The following is a 21,398-nucleotide window of genomic DNA, read 5'->3' as shown; positions in this document are numbered from 1 at the left end:
TAGCGAGACCCAGTCTCTACAAAAAGTACAAAAATTAGCCAGGTGTGGTGGCACACACCTGTAGTCCCAGCTACTCAGGAGGCTGAGGTTGGAGGATCGCTTGAACCTGGGGAGCAGAGTTTGCAGTGAACTGAGACTGCACCCCAGCCTGAGTGATAGAGTGAGACCCCGTCTCCAAGGCAATAAGAACAATGACAAAGTTTGTTTTTAGTCTATTCCTCCCATATCTAAAGTCTGCAGGTCAAAGCTGTGAATAGATTGGAAGGCATGAGATTCCCTTCTCCTGGGAACCCATCGTCCTTTGATCACTTCGATTTTTCACAGATTCTCTTCTTCTGATGTGATTATGTAATGAGGCCAAGATTAAATTTGAAGCTCTCAGAGACCACAGGATTTTTCTTTCCAAGGCTTACCAGCACTTTTAGTTTCTAACATCACAAGTACTAATTGCGGCCCGGTGCAGTGACTCACACCTGTAATCCCGGCACTCTGGGAGGCTGAAGTGGGTGGACTGCTTGAGCCCAGGAGTTCAAGACCAGCCTGGGCAACATGGTGAAACCTCATCTCTACAAAAAATACAAAAATTAGCTGGGTATAGTGGTGTGTGCTTGTAGTCCCATGTACTTGAGAGGCTGAGGTGAGAGAATCACCTGAGCCTGGGAGTTAAGGTTGCAGTGAGCCTGGGCGACAGAGTGAGACCTTGTCTCAAAAAAAAAAAAGAAACACTAATTGCAGGACACAACTGGGACAAAGAACATGATGAATTGAACCTGAATTCTCATTACACCTAATATTCACAAGCATGTACATTACTCAACAGTGACATATCTTCCAACAATTCCAGCAAGTTCCCAAGACTTGTCATCCACACCAGGTATTAGACTGAGAGGGTGCCCCTCTACTTGTTACTGGGATTAAAATGGGACTGGTTTGATGAATTCAGGGAGATAGAGGCTAAAATATTATGAAGGGAGCAAAGCTTTATAGACACATGAAATAAAAACAGCTTTAGTGAAAGCAGTGCAATGGCCAAGGTTAGCTGACTCAAGGCAACTTCCTTTTTCTTTTCCAATAAACAACATTTTCAGGGAGAGAAGCCCAGGCTGGATGTAAGAATGCTTTGATGACTGCTCAGGAACATGACTGAATTCAAGATGAATAAAAGAGATAAAATCCACATTTTAATTGTAAACAAATGTGTCCCTGAAAAAAACTCAGATCCAAAAGTCTATGTATATGTTAATCAAATGCAAGAAAATTTTACAGTATGTGTGACTTATTATGTATTTCTTTTTCTCAACCCCTCCCGTTTTTCAAACATCTAAAGTTACTAAGTATGTAGTTACTTTCTAGGGAGGAAAAAAACCCAAAAATAGAATACCTCCCATTGACTTCAATGTGAACATTAATACTGGAAAATTAGATTTTCGTTTCCTATTTTGTCTGTATTGTTATCTTTTAAAAAGACAAAGATGCAGAGTTTTATATGAGATAGAACATTGTTTTTTTATTTTTAATTGTGGTAAACTACACATAAAATTTACCATCTTAACAATTTTTTTTTGAGACAGGGTCTCCCTGTCACCTAGGCTGGAGTGCAGAGGCACAATCATGACTCACTTGACTTCCCTCACTTGGGAGGCTGAGGTGTGAGGATCGCTGGAGCCTTGACTTCCCAGGCTGCAGTGATCCTCCTACCTCAGCCTCCCAAGTAGCTGGGATCACAGGTGCGTGCAACCATGCCCGGCTAATTTTTGTATTTTTTGTAGAGACGGGGTTTTGCCATGTTGCTCAGGCTGGTCTTGAACTCCTGAGCTCTAGCAATCCACCCTTCAGCCTTGCAAAGTGCTGGGATTACAGGTGTGAGCCACCAGACCCGGCCTCCATCCTAACTATTTTTAAGTGTACAGTTCATCAGTGTCAAGGGTGTTCACATTGTACAACCAATCTCCAGAGCTTTTTCATCTTGAAAAACAGAAACTCTAGATCCATTCAAAAACTGCATTTTTTGGTAAAAACAAAACAAAACAAAACAAAACTCTGAATGTAAAATGCTTCATTTTTTCACTTATTAGTCAATAATTGCAGTGTTCGCATTCTATGCAGAATATCCTTCCAGGAACTAGGAACTGTGGAGAGATGGAAAAGAGATAACAAATGTGCCTATGAGATGGAAGGTCCCCAGAAGGCAGGGACGGGGTGACATTGTATCTCTGGTTCTCCCTGAAGTTCCGCACCTAGTGCTGTGGCCTTCCGTGTGCACATCCATGCCCCCCGTGTCCCGCCTCCCTGCTTGAGCCTGAGCCCCGCCAGCCTCAGCTCCCGCCTGTGAGGGCGTATCCAGGCTCCTGGGGCCCACGACTCCAGGTGCTGGAATTTGGGGATTTATGGCGTAATGTTCTTCCCACACCCCTTTCATCCTTCCCCTCAGTGCCTGCACTGGCCAGTACCGGCCTTTCCTTGCCCGCAGCTCTGCTTATTCTGCTTCAAGCAGCTCCCCTCCCTTCCTCCTTCCTCCCGCTGTGTCTCTTTTCAATATGTGTGTTCCCTTCCCTCAGTAGAATAACTCTTCTTCCACTCCCTGTCTCATTCACTGAGAACCAAAAATCCACTCCATGGCATAGCATTCCCAGTTTTGAAAAAAGTTGCTGAGATCGCACCACTGCACTCCAGCCTGGCCAACAGAGCAAGACTCTGTCTCAAAAAAAAAAAAAAAACAAAAAACAAGGTCACATTCTGGAACAAAAACCAGCATCATCCACCTCTAGAGATGTTAGAAGTAATTGAAAGTCCTTTAGGATCTCCAAAAAAACTTTTCTTTCTCATTTCCTTCTGGCTCACGCCTATAATCCCAGCACTTTGGGAGGCCGAGACGGGCAAATCATGAGGTCAAGAGTTTGAGACCAGCCTGGCCAACACAGTGAAACCCAGTCTTTATTAAAAATACAAAAATCAGCCGGGTGTGGTGGCATGCACCTGCAGTCTCAGCTACTCAGGAGGCTGAGGTGGGAGAATCGCTTGAACCCGGGAGGCAGAGATTGCAGTGAGCTGAGACCATGCCATTGCACTCCAGCCTGGGTGACAGAGTAAGATTCCATCTCGAAAAAAAAAATTCCTTCTAATTAAACTATTTTCCTCAACACCAGTATTCAAGATAAAATTTTTTTAAAACAATTATGATGGTAATAAAAGGAATAAAGTACTGACACAATGCTGCAACTTGAATGAACCTTGAAGATATTTTGCTATGTGAAAGAAGGCAGTCACAAAAGTCCACATAGTATATGATTCCTTTTATATGAAATGTCCAGAAAAGACAAATTTACAGAAAGTAGATTAGTGGTTGCTTAGGGCTGGAAGAAGGGATAGGAGGGTGACAGCTAAAGGATACGGGGTTTACGCGTTGTGGCTCACGCCTGTAATCCCAGCACTTCACGGGGCCGAGGCGGGTGGTCCCTTGAGCTCAGGAGCTCCAGACCAGCGTAAGCAACATGACGAAACCCCATCTCTACAAAAAAAAAAAAAATTAGCCGGGCAGAATGGGGCGTACCTGTAGTCCCAGCTACTCAGGAGGCTGAGGCAGGATTGCCTGAGCCCAGGAGTTCAAGGCTGCAGTGAGCCAAGGCTGCACTCTAGCCTGGGTGACAGAATGATACTCTGTCTCAAAAAAAAAAAAAAGTTATAAAACTGACTGTGATGTTGGCTGCACATATCCGTGAATATATTAAAAACCACTGAATTGTACAGTCTAAATAAGCAAAATGTAAGGTCTATTAACTGTATCTCAAGACAGCTGTTCAAAAAATTTTTTTAATTATGAACTATTTCATACACACAAAATTGTATATGTATGTATACATATATGATATAAAGAAAAATAAAATAAATACTCTGCACCTATCATCTGCCTAATAAATACAATTTCACCACCACCCACGAAGCCCTCTGCATGGCCTCTCCCAAATATAACCCTTTGCCTCCCCATCTAGGAGAACCATTCATCTAAAGTTTAAAAATTATTCCTGGCCAGGTTGGTGGCCCACACCCGTAGTCCCAGCTACTAGGGGTGGAGACGCTGAGGTGGAGGATCGCTTGAGCGCAGAAGGCGGGGGCTGCAGTGAGCCGAGACTGCACCACTGCACTCCAGCCTGGGTGACAGAGTGAGACACTACCTCAAAAAAAAAAAAAATATTCCTTTGACTATCATTACAGTTTTACTATATATGTACATATGTCTAAACAATACAGTTTAACTTTGTAAGTTTTTAAACTTTTCTATAAATGTATCTGTTACACTTGCAAAATGCGTTTTTCAGTCAACACTGTTTTTAAGAGCCTTCTGTGTTTTATTCAATTCTATATATTGTTTATGAACCAACAATACTCTAAATTGAAGATACTGAAATCTACCTCACAAAGGATTCATGTGAGATAATGAATATAAAATGCTTATAGCAGTGCCTGATTCATTATAGGTATTATATATGTAAAATACTATATGTTAATAATTGTATATATTATAGCAACTGTCCTTTCTCTGTGAATGTGTATTAATATTCTTTCATCAACTACATTAGCCCTTAACAGTTTTCAAAATGTAGTAAAATCCAAGTTACACAGGCCTTTGGGAAATGACTCATTCTAGATATTGAAAGTTTCTGTATAGCTAAGATTTGAGTTTTTCATGTACCAATTCATTTTCATGTACCAATTCATATACCAATGTTATGTTTCTAAATTTAAACAAATTAAAAGAATGATCTTTATGAAAAAATTTCAGCCATTTCCAAATTCTCTTCCAAATTTCTTTATGAGCATGTGTGACAAAGCTTTAATCAGACCACAAACTGTTTTGTGTTCTGCTTTTTTTTGAGACAGGGTCTTGTTCTGCCACCCGGGCTGGAGTGCAGCGGCGTGATCATAGCTCACTGCAGCCTCAAAGTTCCAGACTCAAGTGATCCTGCCACCTCAGTCTCCTGAGTAGCTGGGACAACAGGCATGCGCCATCAGGCCCAGCCAATTTATTTTTATTTTTATAGAGACAAGGTCTCACCATGTTGCCCAGGCTGGTCTCCAACTCCTGGGCTCAAGCAATCCTCCCACCTCAGCCTCCCAAAGTGTTAGGATTACAGGCATGAGCCACCATGCCTGGCCATGTTCTGCTTTTAAGGCATGACTTCATTTGTACGCCTCCGTACAGCGATATGGCCTATGGAGCTGCCATGGTTAATGTTTGTGTCCTTCACTGATCTCCACACCAGTCACGGAGAGAGCAGCCCAGGAGAAAATGACACTGTCTAGTTCTTAGGCGGGTCATACATTCTTCTTGGGGGCTGTCTTAGTCCATTTGTGCTGCTATAAGAGAACATCATAAAATGGGTAACTTATAAACAACAGACATTTCTTTCTCACAGTTGTGGAGGCTGGGAAGTCCAAGATCAAGGCACTGGCAGATTCAGTGTCTGGGGAGGGGCCGCTTTCTTGTTCATTAGATGGCATCTTCTCCCTCTGTCCTCATATAGAAGGAGGGGAAAGGCAGCTCTCTGAGGCTTCCTTTATAAGTGCATGAATCCCATTTCTAACCTCCCAAATGCCCTACCTCCTCATACCATCACATTGGTGATTGCATTTCAATACATGAGCTTTGTGGGAACACAAACATTCAGACCATAGCAGGGGCCATTATTATTATTATTATTATTATTATTATTATTATTATTTTGAGATGGAGCCTCACTCTGTTGCCCAGGCTGGAGTGCTGTGGCACCATCTCAGCTTAGTGCAACTGCCGCCTCCCGGGTTCAAGCAATTCTCCTGCCTCAGCCTCCTGAGAAGCTGGGATTACAGGCGTGCGCCACCACACCCGGTTAACTTTTGTATTTTTCGTAGAGACAGAGTTTCACCATGTTGGCCAGACTGGTCTCGAACTCCTGACCTCGAGTGATCCACCTGCTTTGGCCTCCCAAAGTGCTGGGATTACAGGCATGAGCCACCGTGTGTGGCCCACAGGCCACTAATTTTCTCCATTGCAGCCATTGGTGCCAGTTTCCACTCTGCTGTCTGAGGGCAGTTTCAATCTGTAAGCCAACACCAATTGATTTGTAGCAGCTGCCTAGAACCCTGTGCTGACAGGAACTGTGAGGTCAAGTTCAGGTTCAGCAGGAGGGCAGCCTCTGACTTAGCACAGGTGTCTGCAATAGATACATTTCCCTGCAGTGCTGCTCCTAACTGTAAAGAGATGATGTTAAACAACTCCAGGGCAGTGCTAGGATCCTAATGAACATAACCTGATCACTCCCTGTGTTTCTGAGTCAGACAGCTGTCTCCTTTCACCAATACGGCCTGTATATGGTTATGATACATTTACAAGCACATAAGTTTATGGACACTGTCATTGTGTTTTGGATTTGCACCCTGACCCAGGCATTAATTTATTTAAAAGAATATTTAACATTGTCAAAGAGTTGAGCACCTTTAAATTGTTTCTTTCTCTGTTTTTTTTTGTTGTTGTTGTTGTTTGTTTTTTTGAGACAGAGTCTCACTCTATTGCCAGGCTGGAGTGCAGTGGCAAGATCTTGGCTTACTGTAACCTCCACCTCCCGGGTTCAAGTGATTCTCCTGCCTCAGCCTCCCAAGTAGCTGGGACTACAGGCGCATGCCACCACACCCAGCTTATTTTTGTATTTTTAGTAGAGACAGGGTTTCACCATGTTGGCCAGGACGGTCTCGATCTCTCGACCTCGTGATCCATCCACTTTGGCTTCCCAAAGTGCTGGGATTACAGGCATGAGCCACAGCACCTGGCCAATTCTGTTTCTGTTCTTTCTAACTTTATTGCATTATGGCCCAGAAATGGGATGTGTAAAATTTTTGTCCTTTTATATTTACTAAGTCTATATTTTTTTTGTTTTCAGAATATGATCAAAGATATTTCTATTTCTTTGCAAGTCTATTAGCTCAGATTTTTCAAAATTATGTTACTATTTTGGGTATACATATAGATATGTTTTGTTTCATGTGCTTTTTTTTTTTTTTAACCATTTCTGGCCTTTCCATCTTGCACTTTTCCTTCCATACCCTGTGCTCTAGATTCTATGATCGAATATCTGTTTGTCAGTTAAGACTGCTTTCAGCTCTAGAGACCAGAAAATCTGACAGACAGAGTGTGCATAAGCAAGGGAAGGAGATGAGGCTGAAGAGGCAGGCTCAGGCCAATGTGTAAGCTTTTATTCCATCACAGTGAGAAGCCAGTGGTAGGGTCTAAATGGGGCTGTGGGGGTATATCATGTTTTTCATGTTTTTAAGAGATCACTCTGGATGCTGAGTGGAGAATGGACTGTGGGAGGGCAAGAGGGGCAGCAAGGAGAAGGTTTGGAGGTAGTCTTGGGCAGCAGGCCAGTAAGTGACGAAGGTGGCTGAAACTGGCTGTAGAAACGCAGAGAGCAAGAAGAGGCTGCAATCAGGATGCGTGCTGCAGGCAGGGCCACAAGACTTACTGTGGGATTGCATGGCGGGTGTGAAGAAGTCAGGGGTGAGTCCTTGTACTAGAGTCATCTGGATACTCCACTCAGGGAAGAGGCGCCACATCTAGGGGTTATCAGCAGCCAGAGAGGAAGACTTAAAAGCTGCAAGACTCTGTGGGGTCACTCTTGAGAAGAGGGCAGTTTATATCTCTCAATACATTTTTCAGCTGATATTTACACAGATAGAATTTATTTTGCATCTTCAAAATATGCAACATTTTAAACTAAATGGTTTGCTGGAAAAGCTTCACGGTGCTTCCAAATACAATTGGTAGACCATCAGGATCACACCAGTCACTTTGTGGAGTTTTGGAATGTCGACAAAGGAGAGGTACATCCGTGATGTTTCAGTCTTGGGCCACTGCTACCACACACAAAGCAACTGTCTGGTGACAATTACATTAAATATGAGGTGACCAAGAAGCAATGCTTTAAGCCTTTTACATCTTAACATGTTATTAGTAGCTGTTATTTATAAAACATCTAGCTGCCATATTGTGATCTAGGAAATTAGTAGGGTTTTTTTTAATTAACTTGCCATGCCTTATAATTCTGCTGTTTAAAATAATGGGAAACAAGTTCTCATTAGGTTTTTCCTTGGAAAGAAAATGTGACATTTCAGTCATAGATTACATTTTGACTTTTTTTTTTTTTTTTTTGAGACAGAGTCTCACTCTGTCGCCCAGCCTAGAAGTGCAGTGGCGAGATCTTGGCTCACTGCAACCTCTGCCTCCCAGGTTCGAGTGATTCTTCTGCCTCAGCCTATTGAGTAGCTGGGATTACAGGCATGCGCCACCACACCCGGCTAATTTTTGTATTTTTAGTAGAAAGCGTTTCACCACGTTGGCCAGGGTGGTCTTGAACTCCTGACCTCAGGCGATCTGCTCGCCTCGGCCTCCCAAATTGCTGGGACTACAGGCGTGAGCCACAGCACTCAGCCAGATTACCGATGTTTTTAGTGGCAGATGACTTTCCGGCCTTGTCTTAGTTTTAATTTTTTTTTTTTTTGAGATGGGGTCTTACTATATTGTCCAGGGTGGTCGTGAACTTCTGAGTTCAAGTGATCCTCCCACCTCAGCCTCCCAAAGTGCTGGGACTACAGGCGTGAGCCACGGTGCCCGGCCAGATTACTGATGTTTATAATGGCAGATGGCTTTCCAGCCTTGTCTTAGTTTTATTTTTATTTTTGGAGATGGGGTCTCACTATATTGCCCAGGCTGGTCTTGAACTCCTAAGCTCAAGTGATCCTCCCACCTCAGCCTCCCAAAGTGCTGGGATTACAGGCATGACCCACTGTGACCGGCTTAGTTTTAAATTCTTAATTATTTACCTTGTAAACTACTTAATTCCATTTCTTCCACATCTCATAGAAAAACTGATGCTCCAGGAAGATGTATCACCAATATTCTGCTGTTTTGTATCCTGCCAGTGCAGAATTGGGGCTGTGCCTCTCTAGTTTGAGAAGCATGTAGTAACATACTTGATTTTGCCCTGAATCAGTAACGTACCGCATGCTGGGAGCCGCAGTCTCTTAACCGCTCCAAGCCCGTGACAGAAAAACGAAATGGAAAAATGACTTAGGAGAATTATCACTATTAACCCCCAGAAACAACACATTATTAAAAGCAGTTCTGAAGGGCTATTTAAAAGGGAAATCAATAGTAGTTTCAAAGGAGTCCTATTGTAAGGCAAAAATTGTGCTTTACCTTCCCGCACAAACTTCCCTAATGTTTTGGGAAGGACTGATGCAAACTTTTAGTCCTGTTGGCCTGTGTTAATAATGGCCAAGAGGTCCCCAATGGGTAACAGAGTCCTGTGAACCAAACAGTGTGAGAAGTCAGAAAGCAGCTGGGTGTGGCCCCCAAAGCAGCTTTAGGGGGTTACTTAACTGTGCGGCTACATTTCTTGACCATATACTAAAGGAACTGGGCCTTTCCATGTGATGTTTTCCTTTTATAATGGTGGCAGGAAGCGGTCCCTCTGTGGGGCCTGACCGAGGTATGCGCCGGCGCCAGGCTGGGGTCCAAGGGGCGCTCCGAGGCGGGGCCCATAGAGAGGGTTTAGGGCAATTCCAAGGGATGGCGGGGACGGAGGAAAAGTGGCGTTGAAAAGGCAAGAGCCAGGTTCCCAGTGGCTGGGAGAGTGAATTTACAGCTTCAGACATCCACCAAAGAGCGGCTGCGTGGGCTCCTAAGAAGTCTAAGAACTGTTCAGAAGCCCGGCGCCGCCATCCCCACTCCACCACCGCCAGGGGCGCACAGAGGCGGGTATGCTGCCGGAGGGAAGGGGCGGGGCGGGAGGAAGGGGCGGGGCGTGCCCCGCCAGCGGAGGCCGGGAGGACCAGGAACCCAGGAGAGCATGGCCACGCTGCGCCGGCTTCGGGAGGCGCCGCGGCACTTACTGGTTTGCGAGAAATCCAACTTCGGCAACCACAAGTCGCGCCACCGGCATCTTGTGCAGACGCACTACTATAACTACAGGGTGAGTCCGGTTGTCCTCGGCTTTTCAGGCCGTGCTCAGTCCCCGCGTGCAAGAGAGGTTTGGAGAGAGTGCTAGGCTTCGCGGGGCGGGGCCGCCGGCGGTGCGCGGAGGGGCAGGGCCCTCGCCCGGCTTGCTGGGAGTTGTAGTCTCTTAACTGCTCTAAGCCAGTGGCTCAGGGCTACAGGACTACAACTCCCAGGATGCGCCGGGCGTGGGGGCGGTACCCAGTCTGGAGGGAGCTGTTGTCAGGGGCGTTCTGGCTGCTCACTCGTGTCAACCCGCCGAACTGGGAGTGAGTCCGGGGAGGGATTCGAGGTTCAGGGCCGGGACCAGGGAGTTAGGACGGTGTGACGGGTGCGATGTGCAACTGCGGGGCAGCCACGTGCACCTCGCTTTTTCCCCAAATCAGGGCGGGTCTCGCGCCTCCTCCCCACCACTGCCTCCTCCCCAGCTTGAATCCCTCTCCCACCTGCGTACCTGTGGATCTCACCAGAGCATCCTGCCTAGGCTCGGCGCAGGAAGCGACTGATTTTCTAAATTGGTTGTGGGAACTAATTTGATATCTGAGAAACTTCAAGAAACTAACCTTATCATGGGGGATTAAACATTTTGCACTTTAAATGGATCAGCTTAATAACTCAGGTTTGACTGAGCAGTGTTTCAGAGATGTTAAGTGGTGACCTGATCAGTCAGAACAGGCTGGTGTTTGAGCCTTGGGACAGTGATGACTTTTACAATGTGGCAACATTTGAAGCCTGCCCTGTTTTTAACACCTATTTTGGATGTCAGGCTCATCACAGCAGTCAGGGATGTATACTTTAACTCGCCTGTTGCATTTTTCTGTCTCGAAAATGAAAACATACAGGAGCACCATTGCTTGCACATAGATTCTTAGTAAGTGGATGTCCATAAATTAATTCCTTATGCCCCGACAGATAGTTTGTTTCATTCCAGGATAACACCAGGGTAAACAAATCAAGGGATATTCAATTATACTATATTTCCTTGAAAATAAAATAGTGAAAGGAACAGGACATAAAATATACAGCATTGCTAATTTGCAAAAGATTAAATGCAAGCACGAGTTTTCCATTAAAAGTATTCTGTTCAATCCCCTTCCTGTACTGTACGTTTGAATGCAGAAATGAAAAACTTAAGTAGTCAGATTTCTCTTTGCCTGAGATAGATAAGTTAACGTAAGAGTTTTGTTGCCCGTGTTTTTATGTTCCAGTGAAACTCGTGGAGAAATAACAACTTTCATGATTTTGTTTCGTTCCTAAAAACCTGGGTGTTCATCTTCATGGAAGTAAGACCTTGTTTGTATTACACATTCCAATAGGTTTCATTTCTCATTCCTGAATGTGGGATACTATCGGAAGAACTGAAAAACCTGGTCATGAACACTGCACCCTATTACTTTGTGAAGAATTTACCTCTTCATGAATTAATTACACCTGAATTCATCAGTACCTTTATAAAGAAAGGTAAGAAAAACCTGAAATGGCTGTGAACAAGGCTGGATGAGGAAGGGTAGGGAGACCACATCACGATGCTAGGGCTGTTCTTTTGTTTCAGACAGGGCCTGTGGTATAGTCTGTGTGGTCAGGTGCACACACGTTCTCCCCCGCATTCTCATCCTGTTCTTTCTTGTACCCTCTTTAGGTGGTGGTTTCTGATTGCAATTGGCCACAAGTGTTGGATGGGGATGTTGTAACGTGACAGTATCCGTCCCCTTAAAATGAGGATTAATGGAGAGGAGAGACTTGCAATCTGTGTTCAGATGCACTGCTGTTGAAGATGTGGCTGCAAAGACACTATGCTGTCAGCAGTCCCACAGCAGCTGTCTCAGAGGGTTGGTCTCCTGATACAGCCACAGCTACTGTTCACAGAGCAAAGTGCTCGTTGGGGTCCAGTGTCTTCTGCTTAGATTTTGTAGCCATAACCCCTCCTCTACTCACCCCATTTCCACCCATATCTGCTGGGTTGGACTGGTTTGTTTCAGTTGATTCCTGGGAGCCATTTGTTTGAAACTATTTCAGAGGGCCTTTAGGGATTCCACCCACACTACATAAGTCACCTGTACAGTGGCCACATGCTTATCTTGTGGTAACCCCCATGTGTGTCCTCTCCAGTGAAGATATGAAGAATTCTAGTTACCAGTAGCTCCTCTCATTCTGACACTGCTGGGGCGACTTATGAGCTGGGCATCTTGTCTGGTCTCATCACCGTTATTCCTTTCATCTATTTTGAGGCCTGACACCACTCTGTGAATTACATGGACACTGGCTGTAGCAGGCACTGTTAAATGTCTTACCAAATTTAACCCTTGCAACAGCTTTATGAAGCAAGCCTATGATCCTCATTTAACAGTGAGGAAACTGAGGCTTGGAGAGGTTGAATAGCTTTTGAATCTTAACCTGGAACTCTGCCTCTGAGAGGTGTATGTTTATCTAGAATTCTACTTTGGACCCCTCTCCGCGCATCCCCAAAGGTCACGTTCCGTTCTGAGTCAGTTTTTTGCTTGATGATAGTAAACTTGCACAAATAGGCCCTTGGTCAGGGAGTGAACTAGCTGGAGCTTGGTCTTCTGCATGCTCCAACTTACCTTTAGCAGATGTTTGGTTTATTGAGTGAGCTGGATCAGTGGTAGAAACTGACCTTTAATTACCTGGAAGACTGGTTATCTTGTAAAAATAATCCACTAACATCTTGCAGGTGTAATTTCTTGTTTTAAATTTTTCCTCTGTACTTTCTCTTACAGGTTCTTGCTATGCACTAACATACAATACAAATATTGATGAAGATAATACTGTTGCCCTGCTACCAAATGGTAACACTTTAATTTTTCATCTTTCTGTAATTGTTAAAAAAAAATGCATACTGTAAAAAAAAAAAAAAGTCGCTGGGCATTGTGGCTCACGCCTGTAATCCCTGCACTTTGGGAGGCCAAAGCAGGTGTATCACCTGAGGTCAGGAGTTCGAGACCAGCCTGGCCAACATGGTGAAACCCTGCCTCTACTAAAAATACAAAAATTAGCCAGCGTGGTGGCTCATGCCTGTAGTCCCACCTCCTTGGGAGCCTGAGGCAGGAGAATCGCTTTGAACCTGGGAGGCGGAGGTTGCAGTGAGCCAAGATTGCGCCACTGCACTCCAGCCTGGGAGACAGAATGAGACTGTCTGAAAAAAAAAAAAGAAGATATTCAAAAGAATGAGAATACCATGACTTATTTATTTCATCTTTAGTAGAAATTCAGATTATTTTTAATTTCACTATTATAAATAATATCCTTGGATGTATAATGTATAAATAATATCTGTTACAAGACATGTATACACATAAATAATATTCTTGTGATATAAATAAGATCCTTGTATGCAGTTTGTTACATTGATATCTAACTGCTCAATTTGCCTTGCTTTCTTTTAGTCAGACAACGTAAGTTCTGTTTTTGGTATCTTATGGGAGTTATTATTTGATTTATAGGGAAATTAATTTTGTCACTGGATAAAGACACTTATGAAGAAACTGGACTTCAGGGTCATCCATCTCAGTTTTCTGGCAGAAAAATTATGAAATTTAGTAAGTATCATGTGTGTTCCATCTGTTTCTAATCTTCTTGTGGCAATTTAAATTTAAATGTTTGAATTGCCTCTAATCTCTTTGTTCAAAAAAATGTGGCTTTTTAAAAAAAATCTGTCAAACTTCTGACTCGAGCTTCACAGAGGATAGGATGATGCTTTTAAGTTCATTTCTTTTCAGCCGTAGATGCATTTAATAAAGATTGTAGACTTGGACTGGTCAATTAAATATATATGTTTCGGGTTAAACCTTGGCAGGCCAAGGCGGGCGGATCATGAGGTCAAGAGATTAAGACCATTGTGACCAACATGCCAAAGCCCCATCTCTGCTAAAAATGCAAAAATTAGCTGGGCGTGGTGGCGCCTGCCTGTAGTCCCAGCTACTCGGGAGGCTGAGGCAGGAGAATTGCTTGAACCCGGGAGGCGGAGTTTGCAGTGAGCCAAGATCGCACCACTGCACTTCAGCCTGGCGACAGAGTGAGAGTCCATCTCAAAAAAAAAAAAAAAAAAAATTCAAAGTACTGAACCCAAGATAGGAGTCTACAACTTATTCTTAATAAAGAATTTCCTTTGGTTTCCCCAAGTCTTTATGATTACTAGTAGAAATTCACCCATGAGTGAAGAGATGTTTTGCTGACAGCGTCTGGCTCGAACATCAATAGCTAAGGCCGCCACATCCATAAGTAGATTAAACCTGACCTCTCAAGGTCCTCTGCCCTTGGTCTTTGACCTAGGAAACATATAAATTGAAAATGTCTGTTTTTATTAGCTCTCAAGGTTAGAAGTGCCCACCAAAGGGATCTTATTTATTTGGCAAACCAAAGGGAGCGGAAGAATAATAAAATCATTTTACTATCCATAAAATTTCCCAAAATTCTAGTTTTTAAAAATGTAACACTTTTTCCATGGTAGAAGCTGTATGTATATGAATGAAATATATGTTCTTTTTTTCATTTTTAAAGTTGTTTCCATTGATTTGATGGAATTATCCTTAAACTTGGATTCTAAGAAGTATGAAAGAGTATCTTGGTCCTTCAAAGAAAAGAAGCCATTGAAATTTGATTTTCTTTTGGCTTGGCATAATACAGGTATGAAGAATAAATTATGTAATGATACAGTGATTTTGAAAGTAATTGTTAATTAAAGAGGAGTAATGGAGGATTGAATGGTGATTCACTCTTTAGTCAAGGAATATTCTATACGTATAAATAAAAATATTATTAAGGAAACTAGCCCTTCTGACATCTCTGAAAACCATAGTTCAGGATCATGTAGGCACGCAGGCCTTTCTGCCTGAGTCTCTTTGGGTTATATGTAGATCCAGAGATCTTGAGAGTGGCTTCAGAGCAGCTAAATTTTATCTATTTCTCCCCTTTCCTCTCTCCAGCTTACCTTGAACAGCCTTGACTATAATATTTTTAAGTGGCACCAATTATATACACAATCTGCTTATTTATTATCACAGGGTACTGACTCAGGCCTACCATTAAATGTCAGATGAATTTGTTCTAACTTTTAATTGATTAGGACACTAAATTTAGTTCAAAGTTTGCTATTCACCACACAGCGTAATCTGCCTAAAACGGCCATGTATGTTGCTCCTTTTAGAAGTGTATCTTTGGCCCAGATAATAATGGATCAAGTCATCAGGAATTATGGTGTAGTACTCTCTTTTGGAGGATAGGAAGCATGGTGGTCTGTTTTAGAAATAGCCCCATCTGTCTGCTCCTCGTGGGAAGTGTCTGGTCACTGGGTGCTCCAAGTTGCTCCCATGAGTCCTAGGTCTGGCCTTCGGTGCCTCTCCTTCCATATATGGTAGATAGAAAAGAGGGCAAAAAGGCTTATTGAAGTTTCAGTTGCGTGAAGTCTTCTATGCACATCATCCAGATGTTGGATTCTGGATAGCTCCCTATTCCTAAAGCTCCTAACTATTTTAAGGATTTGTCAGGACTGTGAAAGTTCTGAGATTTCCTCATACTTGCAGGCTAACTAGGTAGCCTGCCACAGTCTCAGGGATGCTGGCAGAAGACACATAAGCCCTGGGTCAGAGACACAGGACTTAATTCCTCAGAGGAATGGTAGTAGCCAGAATATATTAGTCAGGGTTCTCCAGAGAGAAAGGACCAATAGGATGGATGGATGGATGGATGGATGGATGGATGGATGGATGGATGGATGAATGGATGGTTCATTGGATGGTTGGATGGATGGATGGATGGATGAGAGGAGATTTATTAGGGAAATTGATCATGCAGTTATGGAGGCTGAGGAGTCCCACGACAGGCTGTCTGCAAGTGGGAGACCCAGGGATGCTGATAGCCTGGCTCAGTCCAAATATGAAGGCCTGAGAATCAGGAAAGAAGATGGTATAATTCTCAGTCCAAGGCCAAAGCCTGACAACCTGTGGATCTGCTGGTGCAAGCCCCAGAGTCCAAAGGCTAGAGAACCTGGAGTTCTGCTGTCCAAGGGCAGGGGAAGAAGGGAGTCCCAGCTCCAAGGGACAGCGAATTCACTGTTCCTCTGCCTTTTTGTTCTACCTGGGGCCCCAGCTGGGTAGATGGTGCCACCCACAGTGAGGGCAGATCTTCCCACTCAGTTTACCCACTCACCTGCCAGTCTCCTCCAGAAACACCCTCACAGACACACCTAGAAATAATGCTCTACCAGCCATCTAGATGACCCTTCATCCAGTCAGGTTGACACCTAAAATTAACCATCACACCGAATATCACCATTTGCACCAGTTCACCAAGTCCCATTTCCAGAGTGACACCGAGCGATGCTGGCACATGCAGTAGGTTGCATTACAGGAGAGGAACCTGGAGTTTAAGAACTCCAGTCCTTTGTAAGGGACAGTAAGCCTGCTGATATCTGCCTGGAGAGAGGGAGGGTGACATTACTTCTATTACACTGGACAGTAAGCAAGCCTGCCCTTTGCCGTGGAGGGAGTACTATCTCTGTCTTCCAAGGCCATTGGCTACACAAACATCCCTGAAAAGATACGCTGGATTTTATTGGGTTTTCAAAGTCAAGCTGGGATGAGGTTCAATCACCATTCAGTTTCTCTTCTTTTTCTTTAATAGAGGTTGTGCAGATAAGCTCCTTCTCTCTGGAGTTCACTAATATTATTCATACATCAGGAATGCTTTTGGTTTTAAGTGTGAAGTTGAAATTTTTTTATTAGCACAAAGGGTGAAACTAGCTTGGGTCTGATCAGAAACTGTTTTGCTTTTCCAGGAAAAGTGTGAAAAAAGATGAACATTTACAGAACTTGAGCAAAAGGAGCTGAAGGCAGCTTTAAATGATTTTAATTTGAATGCAGCTCTGCACAGCTTCCATCTTACTCAGTCTTACCGCTCAAATGGGAATGGGTGGGTCCAGGGATTCACTAAACTTGCTTACGATGGTCGAATGGATTCAAATGGCCTTGTGTGGTGTGTTTTTAAGGTTCAGAAGAATCGACAATGATGTCGTATTTTTCCAAGTACCAAATTCAGGAGCATCAGCCAAAAGTAGCACTGAGCACGTTGAGAGATCTCCAGTGCCCAGTGCTGCAGAGCAGCGAGCTGGAGGGAACGCCAGAGGTGTCCTGCCGGGCTCTGGAGCTCTTCGACTGGCTCGGCGCCGTCTTCAGTAATGTCGACCTGTGGGTATCTGAACTCCGTGTGTCTTCCAGGGCTCTGGCCTGCTGCTTGTTTTTAACAGGAGTTTAATACTTTGGAAGTGATCATGTGATGGATATAAATGTGTTATCTCTCTCTTTTTTATTTTTTTGGTGACAGAAATAATGAGCCTAATAATTTCATATCAACCTATTGCTGTCCTGAGCCAAGCACAGTGGTGGCAAAAGCTTATTTGTGTACAATCACTGGCTTCATACTTCCAGAGAAGATCTGTCTCCTATTGGAACATCTCTGGTGAGAACTCTTTACCTTTTATATCGCTCATCAGTGCTCTATAGAACAGTATGTCGAATAGTATAGATTTTTGCATTTTGGGAGGTAGTATATAAATAAAATGTACATTGAAAGGAACTCAAATCGCCTATTGCAAAGACCGTACATTGAGTATAATCCTATTTAGTAAGCATATCTTCTCAATCTTCCCTTTTGAAATGTCAGATTTAAGTCTTGAAGGTTTTCCTTTTTAAGCCCGACATCCTTTTTCACATTTATTGGTTTAGTACTTTGATTTTCTTCGATAGGAAGGCTGGATATTAAAAATCTGGTGAATTATCCTGCAACGTTTCAGTTAACTGAGACTCTGAGAACAGTACTCTTAATAGGAGGGAAACGATCCTTAAACGCCTGTGGGGTTTTTTGTTTTGGGTTCTTTTTGTCTTAAAGACCTCCCAGAATGAGGGTGGGAACAGCTGAGGTTTGTTTTGTGTGTTGTATATTAGTTAATCCTTATGGAATTCACAGTGTGACATCAGGAACTTATCACACACCTCTTGATTTTCAAAAATTAAAGCTAAGATCTAAGCTTTATTAGAATATCAGAAATACTACTTATCCTGAATAAATTTTTAAAAATGCAGACATTCCTAACTCTCTTTTAAAACTCTGTTTAACAACTACCTTTTTTTCAGTCACTACTTTGATGAACCGAAGTTAGCTCCATGGGTTACATTGTCCGTTCAAGGCTTTGCAGACAGCCCTGTTTCTTGGGAAAAAAATGAACATGGTTTTCGAAAAGGAGGAGAACATTTATATAACTTTGTGATTTTTAATAATCAGGACTATTGGCTTCAGATGGCTGTTGGGGCAAATGATCACTGTCCACCATAAAAAATAAAAATTAAAAATCGTGTTTGCTTACATTTATGCTTGCTTTCAGATTTCTTAATGGTAAAAGGTCTGTGTGTCCACTCAGGCTTGTGTGATGGTGACATTTCTCAGATCAGCATTTGCTAGCATCCTGCCCTGCACCTGAGACCCGTCTGTGATGGCAGCAGGGCCTGCTGTCCAATGAATAGCTCATAGTTGATTTCTCTCTGTCAACATAAGCACAGGGTTGTGGGTTACTATGTGGTACACTGGGCCAGGATGTCCAGGGACCGGGGATATTGGTCCCCATCTCACCCCATTGGTTGAGATATATTTTGTTCATTGCAACTTTTTCAGATATTAAAAAGAAATCTCATCCTTACCAGGGCCAGTCCCTGTTGTAAGTGCTGTTTATGTATTACCATGTTAGAATCTCACACCAACCCTTTGAGGAAACTGAGGCACAGTGTGTAAATACACTACCGAAGTTACAGTGGCAGTGGACCTGAGACTTGATCTCAGGCCAGCCTAGTTCCTAAGTGTGTTCTCACGCTAATGCCTCTGGATCAGAGAGGGATCAATGGATACTGTAAATTGTTACAGAACAGGTTGAAAGAATTTTATTTCCAGCAGTAAGGCTGATAAGGACCAGTTGAAAACAACTAAAACTTTAGAATACATATGAAGAACCATTTTTTTTTTTATTATACTTTAAGTTTTAGGGTACATGTGCACAACGTGCAGGTTAGTTACATATGTATACATGTGCCATGTTGGTGTGCTGCACCCATTAACTCATCATTTAACATTAGGTATATCTCCTAATGCTCTCCCTCCCCCCTCCCCCCACCCCACAACAGGCCCCGGTGTGTGATGTTCCCCTTCCTGTGTCCATGTGTTCTCATTGTTCAGTTCCCACCTATGAGTGAAAACATGCGGTGTTTGGTTTTTTGTCTGAAGAACCATTTTTTTAATGTAAAAAACAAGAGCTGCAAAATAAGAGTTCTTAAAGGGAAAAAAAATTTTTTTTTTTTGTAAATGGAAGCAGAAACCCAAAGAAGTAAGTGGAGTACTGATGCCACTTTTCCGCCTTAGTGCATCTGCCAAATGCCAAATTGAAGTTTTCTTCTCATAGCCTGGGGTGGGAAGGGGCTGCAGAACAGCACACAAAGTTCAGGGCCTGCCCAAGGGAGGAAAACTAACAGGAGACCTCATAAAGTGAGACTCCAAAAGGATAGATGCAACGTAGGGGTAAACTAGGAAGAAATCCATCTGCTTCACCCATCCCCCCAACCCCTGTGAACAGCAAGGAAGATTTCTGTCCTGGGGGAAAACGTCTTACTTGAGAGCCTATATATAACCACAGGATTTATATATAATAGCAGTTTTTAGGGTGGCTTGTTTGCACCACCTGGATAGTCTTAAAAAATCTCAAGAGGGAAATTTCAAGTGATAACAGGATTTTACTGCCTTACAGGTAACTGGCAGAAGCAAAACAGATTGTCTTTGGAGGAACTCGGAGAGTTTCAAGGAATGTAAGTTCATAGAAAAAAATCACAAGTGTAAAATAGACAAGAACCAGCAGAAACAAGGGGCAGAAGCAGGCCGTTAAGTCTCAGAAAGACTTAAGATGTTAAAGTTAGCAAGCACATCCGTAAAGTATGCTTTATGCTTACAGAAATAAGGAGGGTTAAATGGCACGAGTATAAGAACAACGAAGCAGATTGTAAAAAGTGCCAAACAAATCTGGGAATGAAAAATATAATTGAAATTGCAAATTCCACTGGTTGGTTTAACAGCAGACTAGACGCCACTGAAAATAGAATAATGGATATGAAGAAATTAAGATCTTTTCAAATTTGCAAAAGCTGAAAGACTGTCACCCACAGGTCTGCACTGCAAGAAAAGTTAAAGGATGTCCTTTGGGCAGAAGGAAAATGCCTGCCTTCTGAAGGAAATAAGCACTGGAAATAGTAACAACATGGGTAAATGTAGGATTTATTATTTAAACCTCTTTAAAAGACAGTTATTTAAATAAAAGTCATAGTGTGGGATTTATAATATATGTAAGAGTAAAATGGATGACCACAATAGCTTAAAGATTAGGAGAGAGAGGAGAATCATGCTATTGTAAAGTTCTCATACACAAGGTGACGTGCTACCATTTGTGATAAGTTACAGATATGTGCTGTAAACCCTAAAGCAGCTGCTAAAATGACATACCAAAAAATCATACCTATTAAACTATCAAAAGATAAAATGGAATTATTTTTAAAACTTGATTCATCAAAAAGAAGACAGAAAAAGAGATAAAAGGGAATAAAGAACAGTTAGGATGAATTGAAGACAAATAGCAAGATGAGAGACTCAACCTAAGCATATCAATAATCACATTAAATGTGAATAGTGTGAACACCAATTAAAAGGCATAGATTTTCAGACTGGATTGAAAAAAACGTGACCTAATTATATTCTGCCTACAAGAAATGTACTTTAAATAGAAAGATACAAATACTTAAAGGATGGAAAAAAGATATGCTAACACTAGTTACATGAAAATTGAAGTGGCTATATTAATCAAAACAGAGCAAAAAGTAATTCCCAGCATATTAGTCAATTCTCGCACTGCCATAAAGAAATATCTGAGACTGGGTAGCTTATAAAGAAAAGAGGTTTAATTGGCTCACATTTCTTCTTCTTCTTCTTTTTTTTTTTTTTTTTTTTTGAGACAGAGCCTCCCTCTGTTGCCCAGGATGGACTGCAGTGGCGCAATCTCGGCTCACTGCAACCTCTACCTCCTGGGTTCAAATGATTCTCCTGCCTCAGCCTCTTGAGTAGCTGGGATTACAGGCATGCGCCACCATGCCTGGCTAGTTTTTTTTTGTTTCGTTTTTTTGTTTTTGTTTGTTTATTTTTCTTTTTTTAGTAGAAACAGGGTTTCACCATATTGGCCAGACTGGTCTCGAACTCCTGACCTCGTGATCTCTCCACCTCAGCCTCCCAAAGTGCTGGGATTACAGGCATGGGCCACCACACCTGGCCTAAT

The 21,398-nt window shown here is 42.8% G+C and overlaps 1 protein-coding gene and 2 long non-coding RNA genes across 5 annotated transcripts in view; 1 reads left to right on the top strand and 2 right to left on the bottom strand.

The window, feature by feature from the left end:
* The window catches only part of LOC129534434 (uncharacterized), a 76,791-nt gene extending 66,673 nt beyond the window's left edge, over window positions 1–10,118 (bottom strand). Inside the window, exon 1 of the long non-coding RNA XR_008681036.2 lies at window positions 9,925–10,118. This is a non-coding gene — a long non-coding RNA (uncharacterized lncRNA). The remainder of the gene's footprint in view (window positions 1–9,924) is intronic.
* LOC129534435 (uncharacterized) lies at window positions 7,207–9,403 on the bottom strand. The gene is made up of 2 exons (XR_008681037.1): window positions 8,854–9,403; window positions 7,207–7,587 (listed from the first exon to the last, which is right to left on the bottom strand). It is a non-coding gene; the product is annotated as an uncharacterized lncRNA (long non-coding RNA).
* RPP40 (ribonuclease P/MRP subunit p40) lies at window positions 9,561–20,596 on the top strand. Of its 3 annotated transcripts, none has more exons than XM_019029610.4 (8): window positions 9,561–10,004; window positions 11,344–11,488; window positions 12,766–12,834; window positions 13,489–13,584; window positions 14,546–14,671; window positions 17,031–17,229; window positions 17,366–17,500; window positions 18,175–18,405. In XM_019029610.4, exons 1-8 carry the CDS (start codon window positions 9,882–9,884, stop codon window positions 18,371–18,373), a joined length of 1,092 nt encoding a protein of 363 aa, XP_018885155.2. In that variant the 5' UTR covers window positions 9,561–9,881; the 3' UTR covers window positions 18,374–18,405. The 3 variants fall into 3 exon arrangements, with proteins under 3 accessions (XP_018885155.2, XP_055247430.1, XP_004043276.3); XM_055391455.2 differs by lacking the exon at window positions 18,175–18,405 and adding an exon at window positions 19,830–20,596 and having other exon boundaries at window positions 9,836–10,004; XM_004043228.4 differs by lacking the exon at window positions 9,561–10,004 and adding an exon at window positions 10,219–10,296.
* The last annotated feature ends 802 nt before the right edge of the window (window positions 20,597–21,398 follow it).

The sequence above is a fragment of the Gorilla gorilla genome, chromosome 5 (assembly GCF_029281585.2).
Source record: "Gorilla gorilla gorilla isolate KB3781 chromosome 5, NHGRI_mGorGor1-v2.1_pri, whole genome shotgun sequence".
NCBI lineage: Eukaryota > Metazoa > Chordata > Mammalia > Primates > Hominidae > Gorilla > Gorilla gorilla.
Note: the sequence above shows the minus strand (reverse complement) of the source record. Positions and strands in the feature narration are given on the sequence as shown.

What these genes read in the sequence shown, in the direction of transcription:
- RPP40 (XM_019029610.4), top strand. Translation starts at nt 9,882, where the DNA reads ATGGCCACGCTGCGCCGGCTTCGGGAGGCGCCGCGGCACTTACTGGTT. An exon ending in CGCACTACTATAACTACAGG is followed by an intron (nt 10,005 to 11,343) that starts GTGAGTCCGGTT and finishes ACATTCCAATAG; the next exon opens with GTTTCATTTCTCATTCCTGA. An exon ending in TGTTGCCCTGCTACCAAATG is followed by an intron (nt 12,835 to 13,488) that starts GTAACACTTTAA and finishes TTTGATTTATAG; the next exon opens with GGAAATTAATTTTGTCACTG.